This window comes from Dipodomys merriami, unplaced genomic scaffold (assembly GCF_024711535.1).
Source record: "Dipodomys merriami isolate MVZ:Mamm:240054 unplaced genomic scaffold, mDipMer1.0.p SCAF_16, whole genome shotgun sequence".
In the NCBI taxonomy this organism is placed as follows: domain Eukaryota; kingdom Metazoa; phylum Chordata; class Mammalia; order Rodentia; family Heteromyidae; genus Dipodomys; species Dipodomys merriami.
The window spans coordinates 31481032-31508900 of record NW_027202937.1 but is presented as its reverse complement, the minus strand read 5'-3'; the positions used below and the strand labels follow the sequence as shown (position 1 = coordinate 31508900).

General features: G+C 45.4%; 2 protein-coding genes across 6 annotated transcripts in view; one reads left to right on the top strand and one right to left on the bottom strand.

Moving 5' to 3' along the window:
- Positions 1-10626, top strand: part of Slc22a23 (solute carrier family 22 member 23) — a 198433-nt gene extending 187807 nt beyond the window's left edge. For both annotated transcript variants that reach the window (XM_070024645.1, XM_070024646.1), the window contains one exon: positions 6809-10626. In XM_070024645.1, coding sequence (XP_069880746.1) covers positions 6809-7166 — 358 coding nt within the window. In that variant the 3' untranslated portion in view covers positions 7167-10626. The remainder of the gene's footprint in view (positions 1-6808) is intronic.
- Psmg4 (proteasome assembly chaperone 4) overlaps positions 1-19803 on the bottom strand; it is a 154025-nt gene extending 134222 nt beyond the window's left edge. Inside the window, exons 1-3 of one of the 4 annotated variants that reach the window (XM_070024649.1) lie at positions 19594-19803; positions 15253-15328; positions 11765-11957 (exon numbers count right to left, since the gene is read on the bottom strand). In XM_070024649.1, coding sequence (XP_069880750.1) covers positions 11836-11957; positions 15253-15328; positions 19594-19767 — 372 coding nt within the window. In that variant the 5' untranslated portion in view covers positions 19768-19803 and the 3' untranslated portion in view covers positions 11765-11835. Of the gene's footprint in view, positions 1-11764; positions 11958-12868; positions 13027-15252; positions 15329-19593 lie in introns of those variants that run through there. The other 3 variants (XM_070024652.1, XM_070024653.1, XM_070024650.1) reach the window with 3 other exon arrangements.
- Between the last annotated feature and the right edge of the window lie 8066 nt (positions 19804-27869).

The following is a 27869-nucleotide window of genomic DNA, read 5'->3' as shown; positions in this document are numbered from 1 at the left end:
GAGGAACCTCCATACTGCTTTCCAAAGTGGTTGAACAATTTTACACTCCCACCAACAGTGAAGTAAGGTTCCCTTCTGTCCACATCCCCTCCAGCATCTGTTGTTGTTAGAGTTCTTGATTATAGCCATTCTAACAGGAGTGAGGTGGTATCTCAATGGTTTTGATTTGTATTTCTTTTGTGGCTAGGGATGTTGAGCATTTTCATGTGTCTATTGGCCATCCTTCTTTCTTCTTCAGAGAAGTTTCTCTTTAAGTCTTTAGCCCACTTATTTATTGGGCAGTTGTTTCTTTGAGGATTTTCAAACACCATACTATTTTATGTAAGAGACTTGAGTATCTATGGATTTTAGTTTCCAGGAGGTCCTAGAACCCGTCTTTCATGGACACAAAAGGAAATTTATTTCTGTAAAGATATATGTGTATTCTTGACTTCACAAAATGTATTGAAGAAAAACTAAGATATAAAAGAGGAAGTGAAAAATGAAAGAAATGCAAGATACTGATATCCCAGTGTTTAAAACAATCTGGAGATTCTAGAACTCTTCATTCACTTGCTGCTTCCAGTAAGTCTGCTGTATAACATCGTTCTACCTCTACAATTAGTTTGAGGTTACTACTAGTTTCCCAGTGGGCTGTTTTTGTGCTTATAATACACAAGGAGGCAGAACTAGCAGTTCTTTCATCTACTATGAGGGGCTCTAGTATGTAAATATGGGCGTATGCTTCCCTCTAGTGACTGGCTGGAGAACAGCAGAAATGCCTAGAACAAAAGGTCTACATTTTAGAGGGAAATGAACATCTTCAAACAAGCTCGTAAAGGTCCTATTAGAGATTTCAAAAGAAAAACACAAAGCCAAGAATGGCACATCGACTTCTGCCAAAATTGTTCCTAATAGCACTGAATTATTTCAAGGAATCTCTGATGTGATAAAAAATCAAACAAAAAGTGCTCTCATAGGAAAAAAACACATTTACGTAGTTGAGCATTGCTTGACAGGACATGTTGGGAGAAATCTGTCCTATCCTATTCGTTACTGTGTGAACATCCTTGGGCGCGCTTGTGAACATCCTTGGGCATGATTGTACAAACAAGCCTGTCTAGGCCAACTGCTTACATGGCCTCCTGATACAATCGGGAAATGCAGTCAATGCAAGATGGATGAAGTTGCTGCATCACATGGTACTGTTTAGAGCAAACTTTTTTCAAGTAATACACTCAAATAACAACAAAGAACCTTTATTATTATCAAGTATTACATGTGAACATGTATTACATATCACATACACACATATAGATACATGTACTTTAAGCCACAAATCATACTTCATTTCATTCAACATGGTTTATTAACCTATGAACTTAGTATTGTTCACATGGCATTATGCTAGGGAGACTATCCTGGGGCTGACTGCAATCCTGGGGTGTTGCACCTGCTGCCTGTACAGTAGCCATGCAAGGGAGGGCACATCCACACTTAGTGCCAGGAGGGCCAGAGCCTTACTGGCTAAAAGGCCCCAATCAGAGACTTCCATTATCCCTGGCATCTTATGTATCTCTACAACTCCCTGCAGTTTCCCAAAGGGGCCCAATTTATCAGAAGCACTACATGGCTATTTTAGGTATTTTCATTGTTCATCTACAGATGGACTTGGCCTCTCTGCTCTTTGAAGTATCCCTCTATATTTAGCCATCCTGTATGTCTGGGTGAGCTCACCTTCCTACGTAGGAAGCCAGTGGGATCCACAGGCATCCAACTTTATAAAATACAAATCGTGTGGGCCATTGATGTTCTAGAAAATAGCCCTTGCCCTCAAAGTCTGAGTGAGAAAGGAAGATGGGCCTGTGAGTAGATATTGATGGAACAATGTGGAGTGTTTCAAAGGGTGACCTGAGGCCCTCTTCCTGAGATGAAAGTGGGTATCTAGAAGGCACTAAAATAAGTATATGCTATGCTGTTCTTTCTTATTTGCATCCTGTGATGGACAATCAGAAGCAGGTGTGGCTCTTCCTGCAGCTCTTTCAGCTTTTCACTTGGTGAAGGGCTTTCTAATACTAAGGATCTTCACATGTGGCCTTACTAAGGGTCAGATATGAGGGTCATAGTTATCTATTTCTGCATAACAAACGACCCCAAACCATAATAGCTTGAGGTGACATGCCTGTTACCTCCAGTGCTGGTGGCTGAGGGGTCTCGGGGCAGCTTATCTGGGTTCCCTGCTCAGGGCATCCCAGGCTGCAGTCAGGGGAACCTGCTTCCAGGGCCATGGTTACTGGCAGATCATGTTCCTCGCACACTGTTACATTGAGGACTTGATGCTTTGTGGGCTATTGGCCAGGGACCACTTCATTCCTTGTCATGGAAACGTCAACAGTATAACAGTGTAGGATCTGCTCAGCCAGCAAGCATCTGCTCAGTTTGTGGTAACCTGGTCATGAAAGGGTATCTCATTATTATTGTACTTCACTGCCCCCCATGCAAGGCAAAGGGTGGGAATCTGGGAAGTGGGGATTGTTGGATAATGCCTGCGTGCCAGTCAGATCTCAGGCACTGAGGTTAATGGTAGAGACCGAAGACTGAAGACTAAAGGTCCCACTCTTGAAAGCCTCTTAAGTTGTTAGAGACATGGTGAGTTGGGCAGTGCTGTGGGTGGGAGCCACTCTGCAGCTTGCTCAGCTGGACTCCACAATGCTGACCTAGAGCCAGGAGCCCAACAAAGCACCTGTGCAGGACCAAGGGCACCCAGTAACATCCCCTTCAGCCAGGACTGGTCTAGCCCCTTGCAAGCAAGTGGAAGAAGATCTAGAGCCCTGGGAACAGGCTGCTCCATGCCATGGTAAGAAACTCAGTCCTAGGCAGTCATGATGGCTGTGGAAAGGGAAGACAAGGTGACCAGGCAACTGCCCCAAACTAATGGGCATTTGTACCAAGAGGAGGCCCAGTCCCCACAACAGGAACAGTGTGGGGGCCGGGTGGTAACAGCTTTATTAAGATATCATTGACATACCATAAATTCGCCCATTTGAAGTTTAATCAGTAACTTAGTACTTTTATAGCAGTGTGCAGCCATCACCAGAGTCCAATTTCCATCTCCACAATACCCCATCCCATACCATCTATAAGCAAGTTTCTGTCCTCTCTTCCAGTCCCAGACAGTCACTAATCTGCATTCCCTCTCTATAGATTGGCCTTCTTGACACTATATACAAATGGAATCACACAATCATTTAGCATAATGTTTCCATAGTGTAGCATGTGTCACTGCTTCATTCCTAGCTGAGTAATACTCCGTTGCCTATGATAGACCATGTTTCATTTACCCATTCACTAGCTGATAAACACTTGCATAATTTCCAAGTATTGCTATTATGAAGAATGCTGCAATAAGCATTAGCTTGTGTTTTATGAGTGTATATTTTACTTCATATATGGAATCGCTGGTTATACAGATGCTTAATTTTTTTCCTTTTTTTTTTTTTTCAGTACTGGGAGGTTTTCTGTTCGTTTTATTTTTTGCCAGTCCTGGGGCTTGAACTCAGGGCCTGGGCACTGTTCCTGAGCTGCTTTTTGCTCAAGGCTAGCACTCTACCACTTGAGCCACATCACTACTTCCAGCTTCTTCGTTTATGTGGTACTGAGGAATCAAACCCAGGGCTTCATGTATGCAAGGCAAGCACTCTACCACTAAGCCAACTTAGGGTTTGAACTCAAGGCCTTGTGCTTTTCTAGACAGTGTTTGATCACCATCTGAGTCATACCCTCAGCCCTTTAGTTATATTTCAAGTATGGTCTCAAATTTTGGCCCAGGTCCAGCCTCAGACCATAATCCTCCTACCTACATTTCCCTCTTAGCTGAGACCACAATCATATGTTACCAACACCCAGACTGTTGGGTTAATTAGCTTTTTTCCCAAATTATCCTTCAATAAAAAATTGTTCAAGGTAGCTGCAGTATTTAGAGTCCTACTAGCAGCACGGGTATATGAAAACTCTATGAGTCCTAGTTTCCCCACATTCTCACCAACATTTTATTGTTTATGAGTTTCCTAGCATGTGTGCAGTCTTATCTTGTGGTTTTAATTTGCATTTCTCATTAATGGTGTTATGTATCTTCTTGTGTCTTACTGGATATTTATACTTCATATAGTTCCTTTGGACAAAGGTCCTTTGAAATCTTTTACCTATTTTTTAATTGTGTAGTCTTCTGTTTAAGTTTTTTACATACTTCTGTATAAGTCTGAATACATGTCCTCTACCAGATACATGCTTTGCAAACATTTTTCTGAGACCACAGCCTGTCTTTTCCTTTTCTGACGCATGTATCTTTTTATATTTTTTAAAGGTAAGCCAAGAGCATGTGAGGATATGAAGTGCCTTTCTTTACTCCCAATCCTTTTTTCCTTATTTTAATTCTTGGTACATACTAGGTGATCAGTTGGTTAGTTTGCACCCATTTCTTTAGTGCTTGCAGCATTTACTGTAAGATTCACAATGACTATTGGAGATTACAATAGTTAGTGCTCAGGAGGAAAAGGATCAAGGATGGTGGCTCCAAACATGCTCCAATAGGCCAGGGCTGTATTGTGATGATGCATGTACACATCCTGAAGAAATCTCTGCCAGACTTTGTAAAATGATTCAAGATTCAGAAGGCTCACTGACAATTTCCTTTCTAGAATAAATACAAAGTGTCCATAGAGGAGGAGAGGGCTGTGAGACAGGAGCCTGACCTAGGAGCCATTCTGTCTGTAAATTAGGAGAATAGTGAATCTTTTGATCTTTATGGTTTCATCAACAGCCATTACCATGGAGCCCTTGCAAGACTAAACTCTGACTCAGGCCGGACAATTTCTGTCACTGGAGGATGGATGAGAGGTTTACCTCTGTTTCCCAGTTTGCATAGAAATGTGGGGGTCCTGCAGTTCCACTCAGAAAAGCATTTCAGAATGACTCATAAACAGGAGTCTCATCGATGGTTTATTTTCAGTAAAACAGGAGAAAGTAGGGAGAAGAAACATTTCCTGCTTTCCATGAGAAAAATAGAAGGGTAGAAATTTTTAATTTTTTATTAAATCCTGCCTGATATGCCTGATTAAATTTAAGTCACAAAGATTTTTTATGTTTTTCTGGAAGTGTGTGTTTGAGCTTTCACTCTTAGGTTCTTAAGTCCATCTTGAGTTCATTTTTGTCTGTGGCTGAGTGCATGACTCGAGTGGCAGTTGTTTAATGTTTCAAGTGGTACTGAGAGTCATCCCAAGCACCAAGCGGGGGGGGGGGGGGGGGGGGAACGCCATTTTGTTTCTGAACTCCTGGTTGTATCCATGGGTCTTTCTGTAGATATATGGTCTTGCAACTTTGGTCTTTTTCAAAATAGTTTTTGGCTATTTGGGGCCCTTTATATTTCCATTTGAATTCTGAGATCAGCTCATAATTTTCTCAAATGGAAAAAATCAAATAAGTTTAATTGGGCTTGTGTTGAATCTATACCTCAACTTGACAAGGACTGCGATCTGCACAATTCTTTCTTTCTTTTTGGCAGTACTAAGAGTTTAAACTCAGGGACCAAGCAGGTACTCTAGCACTTGAGCCACACACCCAACCCTTGTTGCTTTATATTTCAAATAGCATCTTGCCTTCCTACTCAAGCCAGACTAAAGACAGAGATCTTGTTTACACTTTCCTCACAACTGGGATGACAAGCACAGTCCAAAATGCCCAGCTTCTTTTTTAATTGGTTCATATGAGGTCTTGCTAATCTTTTGCATGGCTGACCTAGAATCTTGATCCTCCTAATCTCTACCTCCTAAGTATCTAGGATGACAGATGTAAGTCATCATGCCACACCTTTTGCTATTTATAAGCATTTTAATTGTTTTTAAATTTTCATGTTTGAGTAGTCTGTTGCTAACAGGTAGGCAGCAGTTGCCCTTTATGTTGATTGTATATTTTGAGTTTGTAGGAAAGCCTATTTTTGAGTTAAGAGCCACTTAGTCAAGTACTGGAACTCTAAATCAGCAACCTGCAGGGACTTCCCCTTTATTCTACTCTGACTCATATAACAAAGACAAAAGTTCCTTTGTCATTCAAAGGTGGTTTGAGCAGCTCCATTAGAATGGGATTCCTTAAACCAACTGAAGTCTACATTCCTATGTCTTTTACCCACTACTCTGAGATTACGCTGACAACTCACCTCAAGCTGCTGAAGATAAAACCATCTCTGCCTGTCCACAGTGAGGCCTGGGAACCAGGGACATGTCCTGGGTTTTGTTGTTTAATGTGTTCGGAGCTGCAGTGGTCCACCGACACAGCAAAAGAGGAATGTGGCCTATGAGGTCCCACCTGTGGAATATGCAGTGTTGTACCAATCTCCTGTGTCTCCATCTGTTTTCTGTTGCTGACTAATTACCTCAAAGTGTATAATTAATCAAGAACAAAGGTTTATTCATCTCATGGTTCTAGAAGCTGAGAGTTCCAAAGGTGGTGGGTTACACCTGTTGTTGGTAGAGACCTACGGTAGCACAGAACATCCCATGGTAAAGGCACAGCAAGTAGATTAGCCTGGGTCTCTCTTCCTTTCCTTGCAAAGCCACTAATGTCATCCTAAGTGCTCCATCCTTCTGATTGCCTCTAGTCCTAATTCCCCAAGGTCCTGCCTCTAAATGTCATCAATACAGATTTGAAGACTGTTTCCATAAAGTGTGGGGGGTGCATTTGAATTCTCGTGAGCTGGTAACCATGCTTGCACCAGGGCCTGCTGAAGCACCAGCCCCATGTGCTCCACTAACCCTATGCCCTCCCTTCCCTGCAGGTGTGGTGGGCTGGGGCTGGTGCTGGCCAGCGCAGGCTTTGGCATGCTGACAGCACCCATCATCGAGCTGCACAACCAGAAAGGCTACTTCTTACACCACATCATCTTTGCCTGCTGTACACTCATCTGCATTATCTGCATCCTGCTGCTGCCGGAAAGCAGGGACCAGAACCTGCCTGAGAACATCTTCAATGGGGAGCACTACACGAGGCAGCCGCTGCTGCCCCACAAGAAGGGGGAGCAGCCGCTCCTGCTCACCAATGCTGAGCTCAAAGACTACTCAGGCCTGCACGACACAGCTGCTACAGGTGACGGGCTGCCTGAGGGTGCCACAGCCAATGGCATGAAGTCCATGTAGCTGGCCAAGACCTGCTGCCATCCTGCAAGTCCCCTGGGACTCCAAAGGCTGGAGGGAGTTTGGACACAGATTTAGAGACCAGGGAGAAGAACCACGGCAAGAGGAAGAAAGTCCAACTCTGCTGCTGACACCATCCAATTGTGAGACTTTCAAGTGGTGTGGGGAAATTCTATCTTTCCAAATGTCCAAGGAGTGGGATTAAGGAAACAGACTCTGGAAATAATTCTTCAAGACTTTCTTTTCTGCCATTGAATGTTGGTATTTATTTTGGTCATTTTTACAAGAAGCACTTTATTCCCTTCCTTCTCACTGATCATGAGATGGAACAGCCTTCAGGAGTGAGGCAGGGTCACTGGGGAAGACCCCAGGAGTGACCAACGCAGCAGCCAGCCTCCTCGCTGGGGGTCCTTACAGCTGCACACCCTCCAGCTGCACCGCCAATGCTCACTGGGCAGGCCTGGAGCCACCACGCAGCCACTCACCATGGACAGTCAACACTCTTGGGGAACATTCTGGGGACTACATTTGAGACAGTGAAGTGTACACAGTTAGGGTTTTGCTAATCTGTATGTTGTAAAGTCCCTTTTTTTCCCCTTTTTGTTTGTAGGGTAGTTTCCATCCATGTTAGGGGAAACGGCTCTTGGATATCATCAAAACCAGCTTAGCCCTCATTCCTTCTGGATCATCCCTTGTACTTGATGCTTTACCAGAAATCTAAAATGATCAGCGATAATATTCACCAGTTTTCTGACACCAGGTTTGCTTAGTTTAAAAAAAATATGCAAGTAGCAAATGTGTTGGGGTCTGAGACATTCATTTTTATTAAAACTTCTTCCCAGATTCGGCTCCAACAGAGAAATTCCCTCCTCCAATCAGCTTTGTTGCCAGCACTACTTGAAAATGTGGCTCCTGTGTGAACTATAGTAACAGGAAAATAATTGAGAAAGATGACTGGGGCAAATCCCAGGAGGAAGCCTTGCTCTCCCACATGTGGCTGTCACCCACATCTGGAACACATACCACAGAGAGCACCAGCTCAGATGGCTGGCATTCTCCCGGGATCCCAGAGCCCCAGCACTGCAGGAGACCATCCTCTCATGTCTTCCTCTTCACTTCCACCTGTCACTCACTCAGCACAGAGGGGCCTAGGACAGGAATGCAGATTGTTCACAGTCCAGTCCACATGGTCTCTAGCCTCTTGAAAGAAGCAAGAAGTGAGAAAGCAATAACTCACCAAAGCTCAACTCCCATGCTGCCCTCTCCCAGGGTTCTCATTATGTTCCTCATTTTGCCCCAGGCAGTGGAACACCTGGGGCTGCTAAGAAACCAGCTTTCTCCACACAGACAGGCACTGCTTTGTAGCAACTCAGGCTCCTGCTTTTTTGGACATGTTGGCTTACTAGAACCATCAGTCTTGCCCCTCTGATGCATCTCTGCCATGGACTGTGTTCAGCCAGGGAAATCAGTCTTGGGCCTGTGTAGCCAATTAGATGTCTTCAAACGAGTTGCTAGAATTCAAAGGGCCAGAAAGGGGTTGAGTTTCTCCCCCTCCAGCTCTCCACCTGGTCTGTTTCTTCCTGTTTCACCCACCTCTTCTCCACATCTGGTACACACATCAGCAGGAACCCGCGGCCTTGATAAAGACCTTCTGGGGCCAGTAATCAGACGTGCAGTCCTGTATTTGCAGCAGCTGGGCCTTTGCCAACTCATCATCTGATGCCTGTGGTCTGACATTCTTGCTCCAGGACAGATGACGGGGGATGGAGGCTGTCTGGCCAGCCTTCCCCAAACCTGCTCCAAATCCAGCTCTTCTTCACCCACCCTGGTCTTTTTTCTTAAGCCATCTTGTTCTGTGTGTCCATTCAGTCTGCATTCACCTCTTACAAAGGCCTTTCTTTAGATCTGTGCAAGCCTTTGCGTGCCAAACTTGTCAAATACCTTTTACCTTTTTTTAGGGTACTTGCTACCAAGTCGTCTGGCAGCAAACCCAGCTAAATATAGGACAGAACATATACAGAAGTTGTGAGCAGTCTCACACTGGTCGTTCAGTGCTTTATAAAGCAATGTATAGAAGCTACAGAATGCTGCCGAAATCACAAGAATGTGGTGTCAAGGTATAGCACTTCTAAACTTTTCCACCTCAAGTGACAATGAAAAAAACAACAACAACAAAAACTGGGCCAGTGAAGACCAGTGCTAAGCACTTCAGCAATCAAGGCGAACCTATCAGTGACTGTAAGCAGCTGGCTCTGGGACCTGGGGCAGGGCCCAGTCTAGCAAATGTGCAGGAAGATCTCAGCAGGCAGAACCCTGTGGGGGAAAGCTAGGGGTAAGTCTGAGCTCCTACAGCTTAAGGGTAGTTGAAGCTCTTGAGGAACACCTGTGTGAAATACAGTCAGAAAAAGAATGCTTCTATGGGAGCACTGCAAAGCCCATACCAAGGCAGAAAGGCAGGAGGGCACCCAGGCCGGAGACAGGACAAACCTGCCTGGCCCCACAGGGAGGTCTGAGCCCCAGCTCCCTAGCACCAGCCTATATTGAGCTTCTTGGTCCAATGTCCCTCCTGGATTTCTAGAAGAGACTCATCTCAGGCACATTCCCTTTCTGTTTTGCCCTCTCATCCCCTGGGGAAACGTGGGAAGGTACCCTGCTGCTCTCACCACCCATCCCTACACCCTGCAAACCCTTTAATAAGTTATGCACAAATGTGAACACCGGAGATGGGGTTATTTCTTATTCTTTTCCAGAAGTCAGTAATAACTCTTATCAAATACCGTAGTTATTAGCACTCAAACAGGAAAAGGGGTTAAATGTTTTCCAAGACTGTAATCACCGGCAGCTGGAAGACACAGTAGTGAGTGGGTCTGACCACAGAACGGTAAGCATCAAATCAGACCTCATAGGGGAAGGATCCCACTCAAACATGACCACTTCCCAGAGCCACATGGGAGACCCCTGAACTGGAAGTGCCACTCAGTGCATCTTATGACTGTCACACTGCCCAGCCCTGGGGCCCTCAGGCTGGGGAGGCCCACGATTCAACTGTCTTGAAGACCACCACCTCACTGTAATGTATTGTGTGTGTGTTGGGAAAGGAGTACAGTGTGTCGTGTCAAATAAGGAACGCTTCCCTACCTCTGTCCCTCTGCACCCCAACCTTGTGAGGTTTGACTCTAGGAACCATGTTACTGTACATGTCCACGGGGCTTCCTCCGGCGGTACTTGTTCATAGCACAAGCTACACTGAGTTCTGAACTGTCATTCACAGCTACCTGTCTGCATGGTGTTGCCTCTGTTGTACCTTTGGGGAAAATTCGTATGTAAATGTACAGAAATAAAAATGTTGCCCCATTAACAGATTTCCTCTGGAATGTCTTCCCTACCTCACCTGATGGTATCCAGCGAAGGGCATTTCACTACCATTGATGAAGAGTAATAAAGTCCTCCATGTTGATTCAGAGTTCACTGAGTCACTACTTTCAACGCCTCTGTAAACTGTCCACTGGCCTGGGGGATGGGGTGGGAGAGGGAGCTGTCACTCTGCTTTAAAGTCCTAGTCTTAAAAGGCAGGCAGAAGCGGAGAGGTGGGACTAAACACAAACTGTTTTATCTAGTGCCATTCTCAGCCCACCTGAGAATTCAATACATTTAAGAGGAATTTTTTTTCTCATTTATGTTCTGCTAATCCGTGAAAGAGCCTAGAGAGGTTAAGAAATGACTTATCTTACACTGTGATTCTGTGAGGAAAGACTGATAACCCCAAACTCTTCTCAATGTAGTATTTTTTAACAAGAAAATATTTCTTTAATAAAGTATTTATACCAAACTCTTCTCTCTATAGCCCTGATTTTGTGTCACTTACTATTCTATCCTAGAAAGGGGCCCACTGTGCTTCCCAAACTGTGGAAACGGTGGCCAAGGCCTTCGAGGCTAGCATGGGAAGGCTGCAGAGGCTCCTAACCTCAGACATCCACCATGCACTCCTCGGAGGGGCCCTATTCCTAGCAGGAAACGGCCCAGGGAAAGAGCACATGGAGAACATAGTAAGAAGTGCCCAAGAGACAGGGTTAGCTAAAATTGATGGGAAAACACATCTTCATGGGAAGCAGACAGAAACCTGAGAAAAGCACAGAAAACCTAAAGCGTATTTTTGGGGAGGGAAAGGGGCCACGGTTTGGGTTATTTCAACTCAAGGCCTCATGCTTGTTTGTTAGGCCTCTAACACTCAAGCCATTACCCCCAATCACTAGAACATACTTATAAAGATACTAACTTCAGCTCTAATTGGGACTGTACATAAGTCGCAACTGATTGAAACTCTGCATTATGTTGCACCCTTCAATTGCCACAAAGCCCCATTTGCCCCCACTGCGTAGTCAAGTGTTTGCTACCCCTTGCTTTCCTCCTTCCCCAGCCTATCAGCACATTCTGGTTCACTGACAGAAGAAAGGGAAAGCCCTTAAGATGAACTATTTATTTGGGGTTTTTCTTTTTCAGTAATACTAGGGTTTGAACAAGGTTTACACTTGCTAAATTCTACCGCTTAAGCTACACTCCCAGCTCAAGATAAACCCTTTAAATGAAGTATAAACACAGCCTGATAACAAAAGCACAATCCATTTATTTAAATGTACATTGTACATAAGTTATAAATTCTCCCTTCTGCCACTCAGAACTTTTCCGGAAAAGCCTCCATTTCTTCCTTGATCCTGTTTTCTACAAGTAACGCGAAGTTACTGTCTGTGTTTTGAAGGTTATAGCTGACAAACACCTGTTTGTTGGTCTTCCTGGCTAAAAAGAGAGAAACATTGACAAAAACCATCACAGAAACACCACAGGGTTTCTTTCCTCACACCTGCCTACAGCTGGGAAATACTTGGAAAGAGAAAACAAGGTTTAGAGAGAAAAGAATTCTACTTTCTAACTCTTCCTAGTACTGTTCATTCAAATAGATGTTACTTAGCACCTATCTTAGGTTCTTGAGCCCTGGATTTTTTTGTGTGGGCACCACATTAGCAGCATTAGTGGGAGCTTGCTGAGAGAAGCATCCAGACCTTCTACATCAGAAAGCTGGGTTCAGCCCAGCAATCAATGTTAACAAGTCCTCCAGTGGTTCAGCCCAACAATCAGTGTTAACAAGTCCTCTCAAGCCTTCTGCTCTACACTGGCTTTTGTGCTTTGGAGTTTTGTAGGCTTTGTTTCTAAAAACACCTAATATGCTAACATATTTAAAATGAAATGTTAAAGTTGGTCTCTTTCACTAATACCAGGTTCCATTCCAATTCCAATCTCTGCCTGGAGGTGAACATATATATATTCTATGCATGTACATTTTGTATATGTGAGTGTGTGTATATTTATATACATATATATGCACATATGACTAACATTCAGTGTTAGTTAAAACCAGTTAGTCAAGGCCAGAAACAACAAAACAAGAAGAGTAAGCAATAAGCCTAAGCCAATTCAATTGTGCCTGGACCAAGACTGGGCCTCCTCCCCTGACCACACCCATGCTCAGGGAAGGTGCAGAAACTCCTACTCACCTACTGAGGCACGGACTCCAACCTCCCCCCAGTGCCATCACTCATCCATAGGCAGAAAATCAATGTGGTAAGAAGCTAGAAGGTAGTATAGAATACACACCACAGGATTACACCCTGCTGTGAATTCTGTCCTCTTGGTGGCTGTCTTACCATCAGTCTCACTAGATAACACGGGAGGCAGCGTGGCACATGGAACAGGAGTTGAATCAGCTTCAGGTGAGGGCCTCTCAGCCCCATCACAATCTAGAAAGCTCTTTGGGCTTCAATTCCTCTTCTACAAATCAACCTTTGGATCTTAAAGGTATTTTTCTCAGCTACGGAAAACAATGAGGTTTGGGGGGTTACAGGAGAACTTAGATAATGCCTCATTGAATGGGTAGCTGATATAACTGTGCAGAGTGAAATGATGAGCCCAGCCACAGCCTTGAGGACAGCTGAGTGAATTGTATGGCAGGTAGATTACATCTCAATAAAGCTGTTATTCTTAACAAAGGGAATGTATCTGAATGGACAGACACAGGTATTCAGTTATGAAAGCTGGTGTTTTAGGAACTGCTCATAGAACTTGGAGCAGAGTCTCATGCCAGCTTGTTACATGCAGGGTACCCACAAAGGGGGCAGCTGTGCCTGGACTGATCTAATTGGCTGTGGGATAGGGGAGCAGGGCGTAAGTCTCCTCCATAGTGTCTCACCAATTTCACTATCCCCTAGGTGCAGGACAGTTAAACAATGATCTTGAAAACGAGCAATGTGGTACTGCAGAGGGTCCCACAAAGGCTAGCTGGAACAACTATCAGATCATACCCTGCTCAGCCTGCCCTCTCAGAGCCCACTTTGATTCCAAACACTAGAATTGCTAAGACAGGCCTTCCCAGAGAGTCAAGCCACTACTGTGGCAGCATCCTCCCAGATCCAACTCTGCCTCCAAGACCAAAAGAATACAGGGTCTCCACACAGAAGCTGAGATGTTTCCAGGGTGACTTGGAACGTCCCCTGCCTGCTTTCATCTTCCGTAAAAGAAGCTGTGCAGGACACTTCCCCCTTCCCATCAGGATGCATTAGTGCTGCATCTCCAGGCTTGAGGCCGGGCACAGCTGAGGACGCACTGGGTGGTAGGTACCAAACCCTTTGGAGAAACTGGTAGCCAGTGACCTGAGTAACTGAGAACTGCTTGAGGTTTGCATACAAGTTGGTATTAGGCCTCCATCTCTTGGATATTCTTGAGCACACTTTATGCTTTTTGTATTAAGGCTTTTTTGCAGCGTATCAGACCAACTCCAGTCATCCTCTTCCTCCTGTCTGGGTCTGTTGGCTGATACCCACCCAGCATCCTGTCTCCATAACTATGCATACTTCACCATGACTTTTTCTGAGGACATGGGCACACAGTGGTCTCTTTGGCATGCTACCCTCTAATCCTGGGGAAATATTCAATGAAACACTTAGGAGAGGCACCATGTCTCCAAGTGGCTTTCACATGATTCAAAGAAAACAAATGATCTAAACAGACAGAGATAGACAACTTGTACTCTAAATAACCCAGGAATTCTTTCCTGTAAATTTAAAATTACTTCTTAAAAACAAGTTACCAAAAAACTTAATTCGTCAGGTTTGACTCCAAGCTACCTTGCAAGTTGCTAAAACGCTGACCTCTGCCCTCCCTGACCTCTACCATGGCAGCGTGAGAAGCTGGGATGGCTGGTGACACTGGCCTGCCTTCACCAGCTGGTGGTGTTCCTCCTCACTTTATAGTCCATTCACACGCATGATCCTCCAGCGCCTGAGAGGAACGCCCCTACTTGTGAGGACAACAGAGCTCCCTTTGTACAGCACCAAAGTGAGATATGAACACCTTAAAACCAGGAACTGGGCTCCTTCCCTTCCTATCTCCTGAGGATACTAGGGATCCCAAGACTAACTCTATTACTCAACTGCCTAGGAACCAAGAATACCAAGGCACTCACTCCATGTTAGTGATGACAGAACACAAGCCATTCTTACCTAAACTCCTACATATTTATGGAAGTAGTGTCTCGGGTGTAGGAGCATGTAGAACCTTCACTTCATGTTCTTTGTATGATGCCACCACACTGAACACCACCAGACCCTACACTACTCCACACTTAGAGGCTACTAAGCCAGTCTCCCACCAACCTCTGGTCATCACACCGAGACTGACAGATGGTCCTTTCTGCACACTGGTGACACCTGCCCACAGCTCCACCAAAGCCCCATGAAGCTCAGGGGCCATCTTGAACAGCTGCCCTAGGGCACTGTGGGCAATATTCACTCTCCTTCCATAAGGAGATGAGGCACTCATTGGAGTGCCTTTACCTCAAAGATAAAGCCAAGAAGGACAAGGGAATTAGGCAGGAATGTACTGGCTTGAGACATTGGGGACAGGGGAGCACAAAAGTGCCCAGTAAAGATCGGTGCACACTGGTCTGTGCTTCCAACAGCACTGCAAGAGGGCTCCTTACTTCTGAAGTAAGCAGGAGGATCCCACCTGGCTGGTCTCAGCACCAGCCATAGGTACATACCTAGGCGTTGGGCCAGGCCAGTGGAGGTCGTGTCAGAGGTGTCTCCAAAGAGAGAGGTGCACACAGGGATGGAGTCCTACAAGAAAAACAAACAGCATACTACAGCTTCTCCACGTGGGTGCAACCAGCCACATTTCTGTAGCTTCTGTTGTCCCAAGGGTGGTATAAGCAGATTCTTAAGAGGCCCCTGGGAAGAAGGGCTCTAATCTGCCAACAGGCAGGGTCACCCCAACATAAAAGGTGAATAGAGCTGGGACAAACAAAGAGAAGCCACCTGAAGCTGGAACCACATGCCTGTTAATTAGTTCTAGGCCTGAATTCACATAAAGGACTTGTTTTAATGTCGGAAACTCCAATGGGCAATATTCTGAAGGGCAACATTCCAACCAAGAGGAAAGCAAACAAGATCATTAAAACCACAGCAAAGAGAAAGCCAATCATAAGAGTCCAGGTGCCCCAGGCCAGGTCCTCAACTGAGAGGCAGGATGCCTGATCTCATGACGACTGTAAGAACACACAGCTCCAGTCCTCTTGTTCATTTGGGCTCTTAAAGGACAATAACTGCCTATGATTGAGAAAGGACATCAGGCAAGAGCATTCTGAACAGAAAGACTTCTGATTAGACTAGGCCAATCTCATTTCAGATAAGAATAAAACAAACAGTAGAAATGATGTTAAGATAAATCAATGTGGCCCTTCTGAAATCTGGTCTTTTCTTCCCCCCCCCCCCCCCCCCCCCCCCGTCACGGGGCTTGAACTCTGGGCCTGGGCACTTGTCCCTCAGCTCTTCAGCTCAAGGCGAGCACTCTACCACTTGAGTCACAGCACCACTTCCAGTTTTCTGAGTGGTTTATTGGAGATAAAAAGTCTCATGGACTTTTCCTGTCCCGGCTGGCTTTGAACCACGATCCTCAGATCTCAGCTAGAATTACAGGCATGATCCACCAGCACCCAGCTTGACAAATCTTACTCTCAATTATTTTGGGAGTAATATCCCTCACCATTAAAAATGCCTACCTTGGAAGGAAAAACTCTACTCACTAACTTGCAATATAGCCAAATATCAAAATAATAGATCTTTAGCTGAACATAGTAGCAAGTGCTTTTAATCCCCAGCTATTCAGGAAACAGGGGTAATCTGAGGCCAACCAAGGTGAAGGTAGCAAAATTTTAAAAAACAAAGGTTAAGGGGATGGAGGTATGGGGCCGTAGGCATAGCTCATATTACATATTTATATAATAAGCATGAGGCCCTAGGCTGGAAGGTAGAGGGAGTCAGCAAACTTATAGTAAATACATCTTGAGCACAAAGCCCTGGGAGTACTAGTCAGTGGAGAAGACTGTAGACATATAGAGGATCTGGGTTTTGGTGCTGCTATCCTATGTCCAGATGGAGATGGCAGAGCACAGACCAGAGACTGCACCTAGTATCCTAAGGGTTTGGGAAATCAAAAACACAATTTTTTTGGTTAAAAAGGTACAAAAGTATGGCATTAACTAATGAACCTATTGCTCAGCGAGTCCAAGTTCAACACTTAGTTGTACTGCTACAGTATTCATGGTTAAACTTCCTCAAAAAAAAAAAAAGTATATCTACCTTACCAAGTGGATTTTTTCCATCAAAAATAAAAATGTTAAACCCCATCTGTTCCTATTCTAAACAAATCACTATTCCCAAATGGGACAGTGGTATCCCAGCAGACACATGCCCAGACACTTCTGCTCTGGTGTCAGTACCAAATTCCACTCCTTGCATAAGGTCAGAGATATCCTAGATCCCAGAGCAGCCACCCGCAGGCTGCTCAGACTTACATCTGAGTTCTGCAGCCTCTCTTGACAGCAAAACCTCACTCCAGCCAAGGCAAGCCAGCTGATGAAGCAGCTCTATCTCTACTCGCTATGGTCTTATCTAGGTTTGGGGCTGGAGAGGGAGGCATCACAGATCTTCTGATGCTATCCTCCTCCATACACAGGCAAGGTAACAGACAGTTGAGGCTTTACAGCCCACAAGGTCTCTATTCCAATGGTTCAGTCCTGCCATCAAAGCACAAAACCTGCTGAAGACTACATGCATGGATGAATACGGCCCTATTCCATTAAAACTTTATTACAAAAAAAGGGGGGGGGAATAAAATGTCAAATACAAAAGTAGATGGAAGACTGGCCTGCAGGATGCTTGACCATTACGTACTCCACAATACCATGACGTACCTCTTTTTCCCTTGTTGGCCCTCTGCCAAGAACTAATGTGGCTACCAAGTGGGAATGGGCTTCTGACAAGGGCTTTACCCTTGGTAAAGGATGACCTACCTTCTAGTCCAAAACATGCCTGCTGGAAGCTATGATGCCCAGGTGATCAGATCACCAAAACAGCCCACAAGAGGAGCTGAATTACGTATTCCCCAAACCAGTCTGCAAAAGGAGATTGAAACAGTTCAGGTCTTAGCAGCACATGGTCCTGGCCTCTAGGTGGCTACAGTCTTCCCCTACCATCTATTACTAGTCTCAAGACCACTAGTCATCCTGATCCTCCCAAACTGGTCCTTCTCCCAATAAACTTACCATCTGCCCAAAGGCTCACCTGCCAAGACTCACCAGAAAACAAAAAATATCAAGTAAAGAATTGCAAGAATGAAGTGGCAGAGGACTATTAGATAAGGACATCAGGACTAATTCAGATGTTCTCTGTGATAGAAAACTGAACACTCACTGATGTGACTCCCCACCACTGCAGTCCTTAGGCCCTGACTGCCACAGGCTCCAGGAGCCTCACTCAAGTACTTCACAATGACTGATAAGTACCCAGTAGGTGCAAAGAAAACAGACATTGGTAAACAGACCGGTCTCATTCTGGAACAATGATCTGCAAAGGAAGTCGGCGCTAAAGGAATAAATGAGCAAAGAATGCTAAGAAGCAACAAGCCCTGACCTGGCTTAAAACTGTCACTGTGCTACTCAGTGCTACTAAGGCCACACATAATGTAGATAAGCTGTGTTCCCTAAAAGTTATGTTTATATGACTATGAATATGAATTTAGAAATACCATCTTAGCAAACATAATTAAGATGCAAATTAAGCCAGGCACTGGTGGCTTATGCCTGTAATCCTAGCTACCCAGGAGGCAGAGAGAAAGTCTGTGAGACTCTTATCTCCAATTAACCAGTAAAAAGCCAGAAGTGGAGTTGTAGTTCAAATGGCAGCCTGCTAGCCCCAGTACCTGAGAGAAAGAGGGGGGGCAGGAAAAGGGGGAGAGAATCATATCCAGCATGACTTATGTTCTCACAAGAGAGAGGGCTGGGAGTGTAAACTCAGGGAGAAAGCACTTGCCTAGCATGTAGCAGCAACCCTGGTTCAATCCCTAGCACTGTAAAAATAGAGGAAAGGAGAGGAAACCAAGTGACCACAAAGGGAAAAGGTGGCCACATTATGTCAAGGCAGAGATCTGGGAACCATCTATAAGACTAGGAATAGGAAGGGTTCCCAGTCAGCACCTGAAGATAGATGGTTTTGTCACTAGAGTCTCCAAAAGAACCAACCCAGCCAACACATGAACTTTGGATTTCTGGCATCCAGAACAGTGACAGGGCAAATCCCCTTTTGTTTTAACACCCAGTTTATACCACTTCGTTACAAGAGCCCTAGGAAATTGCATGCAACAATGGGGAAGGGGATACGGGATGAGGACGGGGCTCAGCCATGTGGGTGGCAGCCATGTGAGAAGGAGAGGTGTACTCCCCATTTGTTTTCATGGACAGCAGTGCCAAACAAAGCCTTGGGCACGTGGACTGTGAAAGGATGGAGGACCATCAGAGCAACGGCAAAGGAGCTGCCAGACAGAGGGCTGGCCGCAGGGGCAGCAGCCTAGAGGAGAGATCAAGTTTGGTCCTGAGTTTGACTGGTAGACATCTAAGCGAAGATACAGGAGCCCCAAGTTCAGTGTGAGGGGGTAGTGAGGGCGCGGAAAGAAGTTGTCTGTACAGGAACTGGAAGCAAATATTCGCAGGGTCAAAGTGAGGTGGTGTGGGGGGTAGGAGGTAGAGGGCATTTCTGGAGGATGAAGGAGAGGCTGACAGTCTGAGGAGGAAGGAAGGGCGGGCTTGGAGGGGGCGGGGCCTGGGGCGGTCCCTGGGGCGGGGCTTGGGCCTGGGGCGGGGCTTGGGGTGGGGCAGTCCCTGAGGCGGGGCGGGGCCTGGAGCCCGCGCGGGCTCCCGGACAGAGGTGCCGGAAGTGCCCTGAGCAACCCGGGTCCGCGGCCTCCACTCCGCCAGCCCTCCCCTACCCCAACGGTGCGCATTCCCCTCCCCATTCCCGGCCCTTCCCACTCCCCGACCCGCACTCACGTAGCGGCTGCACATGGCCACGGCCAGGCTGCGCAAGTGAGGCGTGGCCCCCACCCACAGGAAGAGCGAGTCCGTCAGCCGCATGACGTGGAAGTGGACGAGCTGCTCCCACAGCCTCGCGCTGAAGTTGTGCAGGGACACGTCCCCGCCCGCGGCGACCCGCGGCCCTTCCATGCCGCCGCCGTCCCGCCCGACGCCGACGCTGCAGCCAGCCAGACCTGAGCGAGCGAGCGCCGAGACGCCGAACGCGTCTTCGCTATCGATGGTGCGAGGCAAGGGGCGGAGCGTGAGAGGGGCCGGGGAGCAGGCTCTGCGAGGGCCCAGGAGGGAGGCCCTCCAGGCCTCTCCCCCACGCACCGGTGCAAAACCGCCCACCAGAGGCTCAGACCTTTCATCTTAGCGACTCAGGAGGCTGAGCTCATGTCAGCCTGGGCAGAAAACACCTTGAACCTTATCTCCAATGAGCCACCAAAAAGCTGGACGTGGAGTTGTGGCAAGTTTTGAGTGCAAAAGCTCAGGGACAGCGCCCAGGCCCTAAGTTCAAGCCCCAGTATCAACACACACACACACACACACACAGAGGCAAGGCTCCTGTTGGTGAATAACAGCCTCACACTCGGCCTCTCTTGAGTTGCCATCATGTACAGACATGGACCTTGAGCTAATACCCCTGTAACTTCCCTGAGACCCTGAGTCTCAGTGTGTGTGTGTGTGTGTGTGTGTGTGTGTGTGCGCGTGTGTGTGTGTGTGAACTGGGGCTTGAACCTCAGGATGTGGGCGCTGCCCCTTGGCTTTTGCACTCAAGGCTGATGCACTACCACTTGAGCCACACTTCCACTCTGGCTTTGCTGGTTAATTAGAGGTATACTCTCACAGAATTTCCTGCCTGGGCTGGCTTCAAGCCGAAATTGTCTGATCTCAGTCTTCTGAGTAAGTAGGATTACAAGCATGAGCCTTTGGCACCCTGTTAAGACTCAGTTTTGTTTTTCCACCTGCAACATGGAAATAAAGGACCTTTAGGAGCCGTGGAAAAGATGAGAGTACATAGGAAGCTCCATGAAGGGTGACCAGAACTCTGTAATGTTAATCCTGTGGGACACTGCAGAACTGAAACAAATCCTAAGTGGGTAAGAGGCAATATGGCCGGGCCCACTTTATCAGATTTTATTTTATCACAATTGACTTTTAGGATTTAAGACAGAACAATAAAGAGATCCACTTTTTAAATCTCTAACAAAGTGTAAATGGACTAAATTGAAAGGTAAGCGGATACTGCAGTTTGACAGTATTTTTGCAAGTCAAGTCTTACTCCTCACCAGTGGCACTGTTGGGAGGAGATGGGCCTTTGGGAGGTAGAGACCAGCAGCAGGTCTGTAGTAGCTGAGGACCTGAAAGTATTTCTCGGGCAGTTCTCCTGAGAGCGTTGTGATAGAAAGAGCAAGCCTGCTCCCCTCCTCACTGCTTTTGGGTCAAGATGTGATTGCTTGCTCCAGCTGATGCTCCTGCATTCCTGTCCACACTGCCATGAGACCCTCACCATGACCAAGACCCTCACTCACCACAATGGAACCTCTAAAACAGAGGTAAATCTACCTTTTCTCTTTATAAAGTTAGTTACCTCAGGGATCTCATTGCAGCACAACGCTACTGCTATAGAGGATATTTTTATTGTTTTGTTCTACTTGCTAATTATCAATGATACACTAATAAAAGTTCATTTTCAGTACAGGTTAGTTTGCATTTTCTAGAGTTATATAAAAAAAAAACAACTCCACAATGCCATGCTGTTTTTTTGTCTTGCTTCTTTCATTCACTATAATTATTTTAAGGTCCATCAATGGGGTATCAATAGTTCATTTCTTTTTATCACTAAGCAGTATTCTGCTGTTTGACTGTAGCTGTATCCACTCATGTGTTGATGATGATGTGCTATTTCCAGTTTTCGAATATTACATAAAGCTGCGCTGAACCAGTTTGTACAAGTAAGTCTCTGTATGGACATATGCCTTCATTTCTCATAGATAAAACCTAAGAGTTTCACCTGCAATCCTAGCTACTCAGGAGGCTGACATCTGAGTCAGGAAAGCCCATGGGACTCATCTCCAATTAACCACTCATAAAAAGCTAGAAGTGATGCTGTGACTAAAGTGGTAGAGTGCTTACCCTGAGCAAGAGAAGCTCAAGGACAGCACCCAGGTCCTGAGTTCAAGCTCCAGGACCAGGTCCCACCCCCCAAAAAAACCCTTAAGAGTAGCATGGCTACTCCTGATATGATAGTTGTGTGTCTTAATTACTCAAGAATCAGACAAGTTGTTTTCCAGCATCACTGCATAACTACACATTTTCATTGATTACTATAGCGTTCCAAGTCCATTGCATGCTCATCAAATAGCAAGGACTACGTTAACCTGCTTGGTATTTTAACCATTCTAAGAGGTAGATAATGGCCTCTCATCTTGATTTTAATTTTCATTTTCTTAATAACTAATAGATTTCAGTTCATATTCATACCATGCACACAAACTCAAAATATTTCATAGACGCAGACATAAATCCTAAAACTATAAACTTCTAGGAGAAAACTCAGGAGAAATACTTGGAAACCTTTGATTTGGCAGGGATTTCATAGAAAGAACAAAAGAACAAATTGATCAACTGGTGTGCATCAAAATTCAATTATTTTGCTCTTCAAAAGACAGCCGGGTGCCAGTGGCTCACTGTAATCCTAGCTACTCAGGAGGCTGAGATCTGAGGATTGCAGTTCAAAACCAGCCCGGGCAGGAAAGTCCATGAGACTCTTATCTCTAATAAACCACCAGAGAACTGTAGGTGGTGCTGTGGCTCAAGTGGCAGAGCACTCACCTTGAGATGAAAAGCTGAGGGATGGTGCCCAGGCCTAGAGTTCAAGCCCCATAACTGACGAGAGAGAGAGAGAGAGAGAGAGAGAGAGAGAGAGAGAGAGAGAGAGAGAGAGAGAGAGAGAGAGAGAGAGAGAGAGAGAGAGAGAGAGAGAGAGAGACTAAGGAGGTAAATATAAGCTACAGAGTGGAAGAAAAATCTTACAAAGCATATAGCTAATAAATGATTTGTATCTGGAATATATACTATGGGAACTGAGTAACGTGGAGTCTCGGCCGGGGGCCCCCTAGGTCTACAGATCCAGAGGTCCTTCTCTGGTCCATGAATGTATACTTGGGATAAACATTTAGCACCTTTATTGGGCTGTCATCTGTAAGTTAGATTTGTCTTGGTAGAGAAAGCCAAAGGGAAATCTGTAAAATTACAGCTCCTTCCTTGTCCATCAGTGAATATATCAAAACAGTACTACATCCTGGAGAGGAAAGTGGCAATTATGACTATCTCAAGGAGCCAAAAGCTGCAATGAAAGGGGTACCATTGTCCAAAAAGAAATGTACTTATTACCTGATTTATGTAACTGTAACCCCTTTGAACATTACCTTTATAGTAACAAGTTTTTAAAAGCTGAAATGATAATAGTCCTTATCCTTGTTCCATGAAATGCATCAGTCAAATCAGGAAGATGGCAAGAGGCTATTTCAACTCAATAGGCAACAGACACAGCAACCCTTGGAAGAGGCTATGTGAACTCAGCCAAGTAGTTTCAAATGCAGCTGGCCAGGAAGTGGCGCTGTAGCTAAAGTGGTAGAGCGCTCGCCTTGAGCTGAAGAGCTGAGGGACAGCACCCAGGCCCAGAATTCAAGCCCCATGACCGGCAAAAAAAAAAAAAAAAAAAGTACCTTGGAATCAAATGCAGCTGGCCATAGCAGAGGTGGGAATCTTTGCTAGAATTATATAATAAGGCCTCAGGTATACTGTTTGTGGCCAAGGATTGTGCAGGTACATTCCTTTCTATTCAAGTCAGAAAGGAAGACTTGAAACAGTTTATATTCACATGGAGTGAACAACAGTACTTGTTTCTATTTTTTTCTAGGGGTCTGTTAAAAGTCCTGCATCAGAAGAGATCAGGACTGTCAGGATATTTATATAGAATATTGCGCATCACACTATTGGCACTTCTGTCTTACCGATGTCCCTTGTACAGTTTACCTGTAGTTATACTAGGGATCACATAGGAATAGCAGAAACCCAAGCTCTGCTTTCAGATGGGCCAGTGTGGGGTACATCAAAATGGATGGCAGTTGTAATACAGCTCCACTCAAGCAATAGGCCTGCCCATCTGTGTTTTGTGGGCAGAGGAGTGGCCTTAGGTTAGAGTATATAAAGTCATGTGAAGTGAGATAGGGACCTATCAAGAGAAAACTGGAAATAGAGATCAAGGAGGTCTGGAGAAGAAGCCTGTGGAAAGCATGATAAAGCATGTAAGAACTATTATATTACATGTCATTTCCCAGCAGAGACTGTCCACCAAAGAAAAGAAATCAAGCAACTGCAACATGGACCGTCAGCTGGCCTTAGTCAGCCCCCATCATCAGTGCATCCCAGGGGTAGCACAGGGGGCCCATGCACGGAGTAGGCATAGAGGCTGAGATAGATGTTGTGCAACATGGCCTCCCACTTGCTTCTTCTTCTACCAAGCATTCTACTACCTGCCACAGAGACTGAAGCTGAGGCTCCCAAACAGCACTATTCTTCAATAACAACTAGCAGGGTGGCAACAAGATGGTGGTTTTGCATTCCTTCCACCCAAGAGGACCAGAAATTTATCTCAACAACACCATGGGTAGGGCTTTCCTTTCCTGCCGGGTCCTCAGACATCACCACCGTCCCAGTGCTCCTCCATGGGATTCCTCACAACATGAGGTGAATCAGAAAGACATGATATGAAGACCAGAACTATGGAATCCATCACCACTCAGAATTGCCGCCCAGGGCTGGGTACCAGTGGATCACTCCTGCGATCCTAGCTACTAGGGAGGCTGAGATCTGAGGATCATAGTTCAAAGCCAGCCTAGTGGTTTTCCACCAAAAAGCTGGAAATGGAGTTGTGTCTTCAGTAGTAGAGTAGTAGCCTTGAGCAAAAAAGCTCAAGGACAGCACCCAGGCCCTGTGTTCAGCCCCAGGACACACACACACACACACACACACACACACACACACACACACACACACACACACACACACACACACACACACACACACACACACACAAATAAAACTCTGCTACCCACTAAGATAGCAAATTTCCAAGGATGAGTAGCCACCCTCCAGGATGCATCATTCACAGGGCCCCATTTTGGGATTGTATTTTCTAAACCTGCACTGGTGGAATGCAGATTGGAAGTCCCACTTCCACCAGCGGCCATTACCAGAGCCCCTCTAAGCAATTAGCTATGGCTGCCTCTGAGATTTGGGTTTCTTGTGTAAAGGCCTGGCAGACTGAGAAGAGTCACCATTTATCTGATTACCTCAAGAGATAGGGTGGGCACCAGTGAGGACAGACAGAGAAGTGCCTCATTTCCATGCCTGGTCCCCAAGGGCGCCATTGGGGGCTACCTTGCCCAACTGTGGTAGGAAGCCTGGTTCTCATCTCTGTGTATCTCTGTGCCTTTTCATCCAGGACCATGATGTTACTCATCACCTAATCTCTGACTCTAATTGCAGTTGCCCTTAGAGCCACATGTACACAGTTGCCTACTGGCATCCTGGCCTGATTGTTGTACAAGTCCCACTGGGACTTGGCTTCTCTTCCTTCTTTCTGCCCTGCCCCAGACCCACCTACATTACTGTATTACCTTTGGTAAAAATACCACCACTTCCTCTACTTCCCAAAGGAATGCATTTAGAAATCTTTTCCCTTACTGCAAGCGTGCCACCCTCCTTGCCTATCCCCTCCACCTTCCCAGCCACTGACTCTCTGTGGCCTGGCTGGAATTCCTGCTATGGAATTATGATTCTTTCCACTGCTTTCCAATTTGTTTTTCTTCTTATGACCAAAAGTCTGTAGAACTAAGTGCAATCATGCTACTTCCACTAATAAAATATTCTCCAATGATGAGAGGCTAAAAGTCTCGGTGCCTTGTAGAAGTACAAGCACCCATCCTCCTCTCTTAGGTCCTCCCCTCAGGTGACATTGAATTCTTCCTGGTGATCAGAACCCATCTTGGTTTTTCCTGTGCACACTACACATATTGGGAAACCCACACATGAGAAATTGCTTGTCCTGATGTTCTCTACAATGATACCCTTAGGAAAGCCTTCCTAGGCTCTGAGCAGGCCAGTAGAAGCTGTTTCTGACCTCCATTTTGACCACACACACACACACACACACACACCCTCTCCATAGAGCAACCCTTTTATATAACCTAACCCCTTCGCATATCTGTCCGCTTTTCTCAGAGAGCTCCCAAGGACAAGCAACAGGACGTTTCATTTGCAGTGTAGTGCACAACCTAGTGTCTTATTAGTAGAAGGTATAAAGCAAACATTTATTGAATGGTTATGGGAGTGGAGTGGAAGGACCTAGTCAGGGCCTTAGGCTCTAGTCCTAGTAATTAGCCTCATGCCCCTGTTCAAGGTCTTTGTTACCTTAGCTGTAAATTTAGAACATTGGTTTAGTGGTCTCTAAGGCACCTCCTAGAGTTAATAACCTGTGAAGATCAATCAGATAAGAATTAGAATGTACCATGTGATTTTATTTTTTGTTGATGTTGTTGTTTCCTTTGTATGTTCTTTCGCCTTTGGCATATCCCCTGTTGTCACTGTACTCGAATTTGATAGCCTGCATCTTGTATATACATATGTCTAATCTGGGGAGGGGAAGGGGCGTAACAAAATGCTGAAACAAGGACACAGGATGACCCATTGGAACAGAGATACCCACAGGACAGTATATTGGAAACGAACTTCACAACTTCGGGGAGCGAGGTGGGGAGGAGGTGGGGGATAAGAATGTGGGAGGTGACTTGGAAAAAATTATATTAAGTGAAGTAAGCCAAGCCCAAAGAAACATAGGTCCCATGATTTCCCTTATTTGCAATATCTAGTATATGTATGAGTCAAGCAGAAAAGGTCAGATAAGGTAATGCTAGGAAAATGAACCCTAAGATATGTATTTTAATTTTTTTTTCTTTTGTGCATTTGTTTCTAACGCAGTTATAAGATTATTTCTTTGCTGCATTGTATGTCCCTCCCCCACAGTATAACCCCTACTTTCACTGTATTTGGTGTTGGTATAATATGTGGAAGGGAAGGGGAAAAACAAGTCATTTAAATAAGGATACAGGTGGACCTTTTACAACAATGAGAAGTACAAGTTGTCATGTCCAAAACGAACTTTACAACTTGGGGGGGGGGGGGAGGATTGGGGGGAGGGAGATAGGAAGGGATGGGAAGGGGAAACAAAGGAGGAGGCAAAAATGCTTGATAAGAAATGTACTCATTACCTTGCTCGTGTAATTGTAACCCCTCTGTACAGTATTTTCACAATAAAAAAATAAAAATTATATATAAAAAAAGAATGTGGGAGGTGGGAAGGGAAGGGATAGTGGGACAACAACAAGGAAGGGAAGAGGCAGAAATGTTTGACAAGTAATGTACTCATTTAACCCCTCTGTACAACATCTTAACAATAAAATAATATTTTTTAAAAGAATTAGAATGTAATAAGGTCTTAATTCAGTCCAGTTAACAGGAGGGTGCAATTCTGCAGAGAGCCACCAGGTGGCAGGTGGGAAGGAAGTGGGCTATATGCCGAATTGCTTTTGCTTTCAGAAAGCCTAGGTTTACTCCTTTGATTTCTATTCTTAACTGGGGAGCACTGTCAGAGACAGTCTTTTCTCTGTGCCCTGTATAGTCAGATAAAACAGCAGGTCCTGTTACCTGACTCCACCAGAGCCTACAAATGCAAAAACACTCAGCAGCAGAAGGCAAAGAGGCTAGTTTGGAGAGCGTAAGCTGATCTTGGTAGTTTCAATTCAACTGTCTTCTTTCTGCTACCAGTCTGAAAGCCTTTTGTCTGGTGTGAATTCCATTAGGCCTCAAGAATCACAGGATTTTTTTTTCCTTTGAGTGTTGGGGATGGAATCCAAGGCCTCATGCATGCTAAGTACTTGCTGTATCACTGAGCTACATCCCCAGCCCCAGTCACAGGGCTTTAGATAAGACAACTAGTCTATGGAGACAACTCCTGCTGACTTCTTCCCAGGTGCAGAAAGGGAGTCCAAGTTTATAATGAGGTTGTCTATAGATGGAACTGATCTCCCAGGATGTTTGTGGTGCTGACAAAGAATCATAAGAACTTTCAGGATGTTGGTGATGGATCCTTGGGACTTTAAGCCAAAAAGCAAACCCAAACT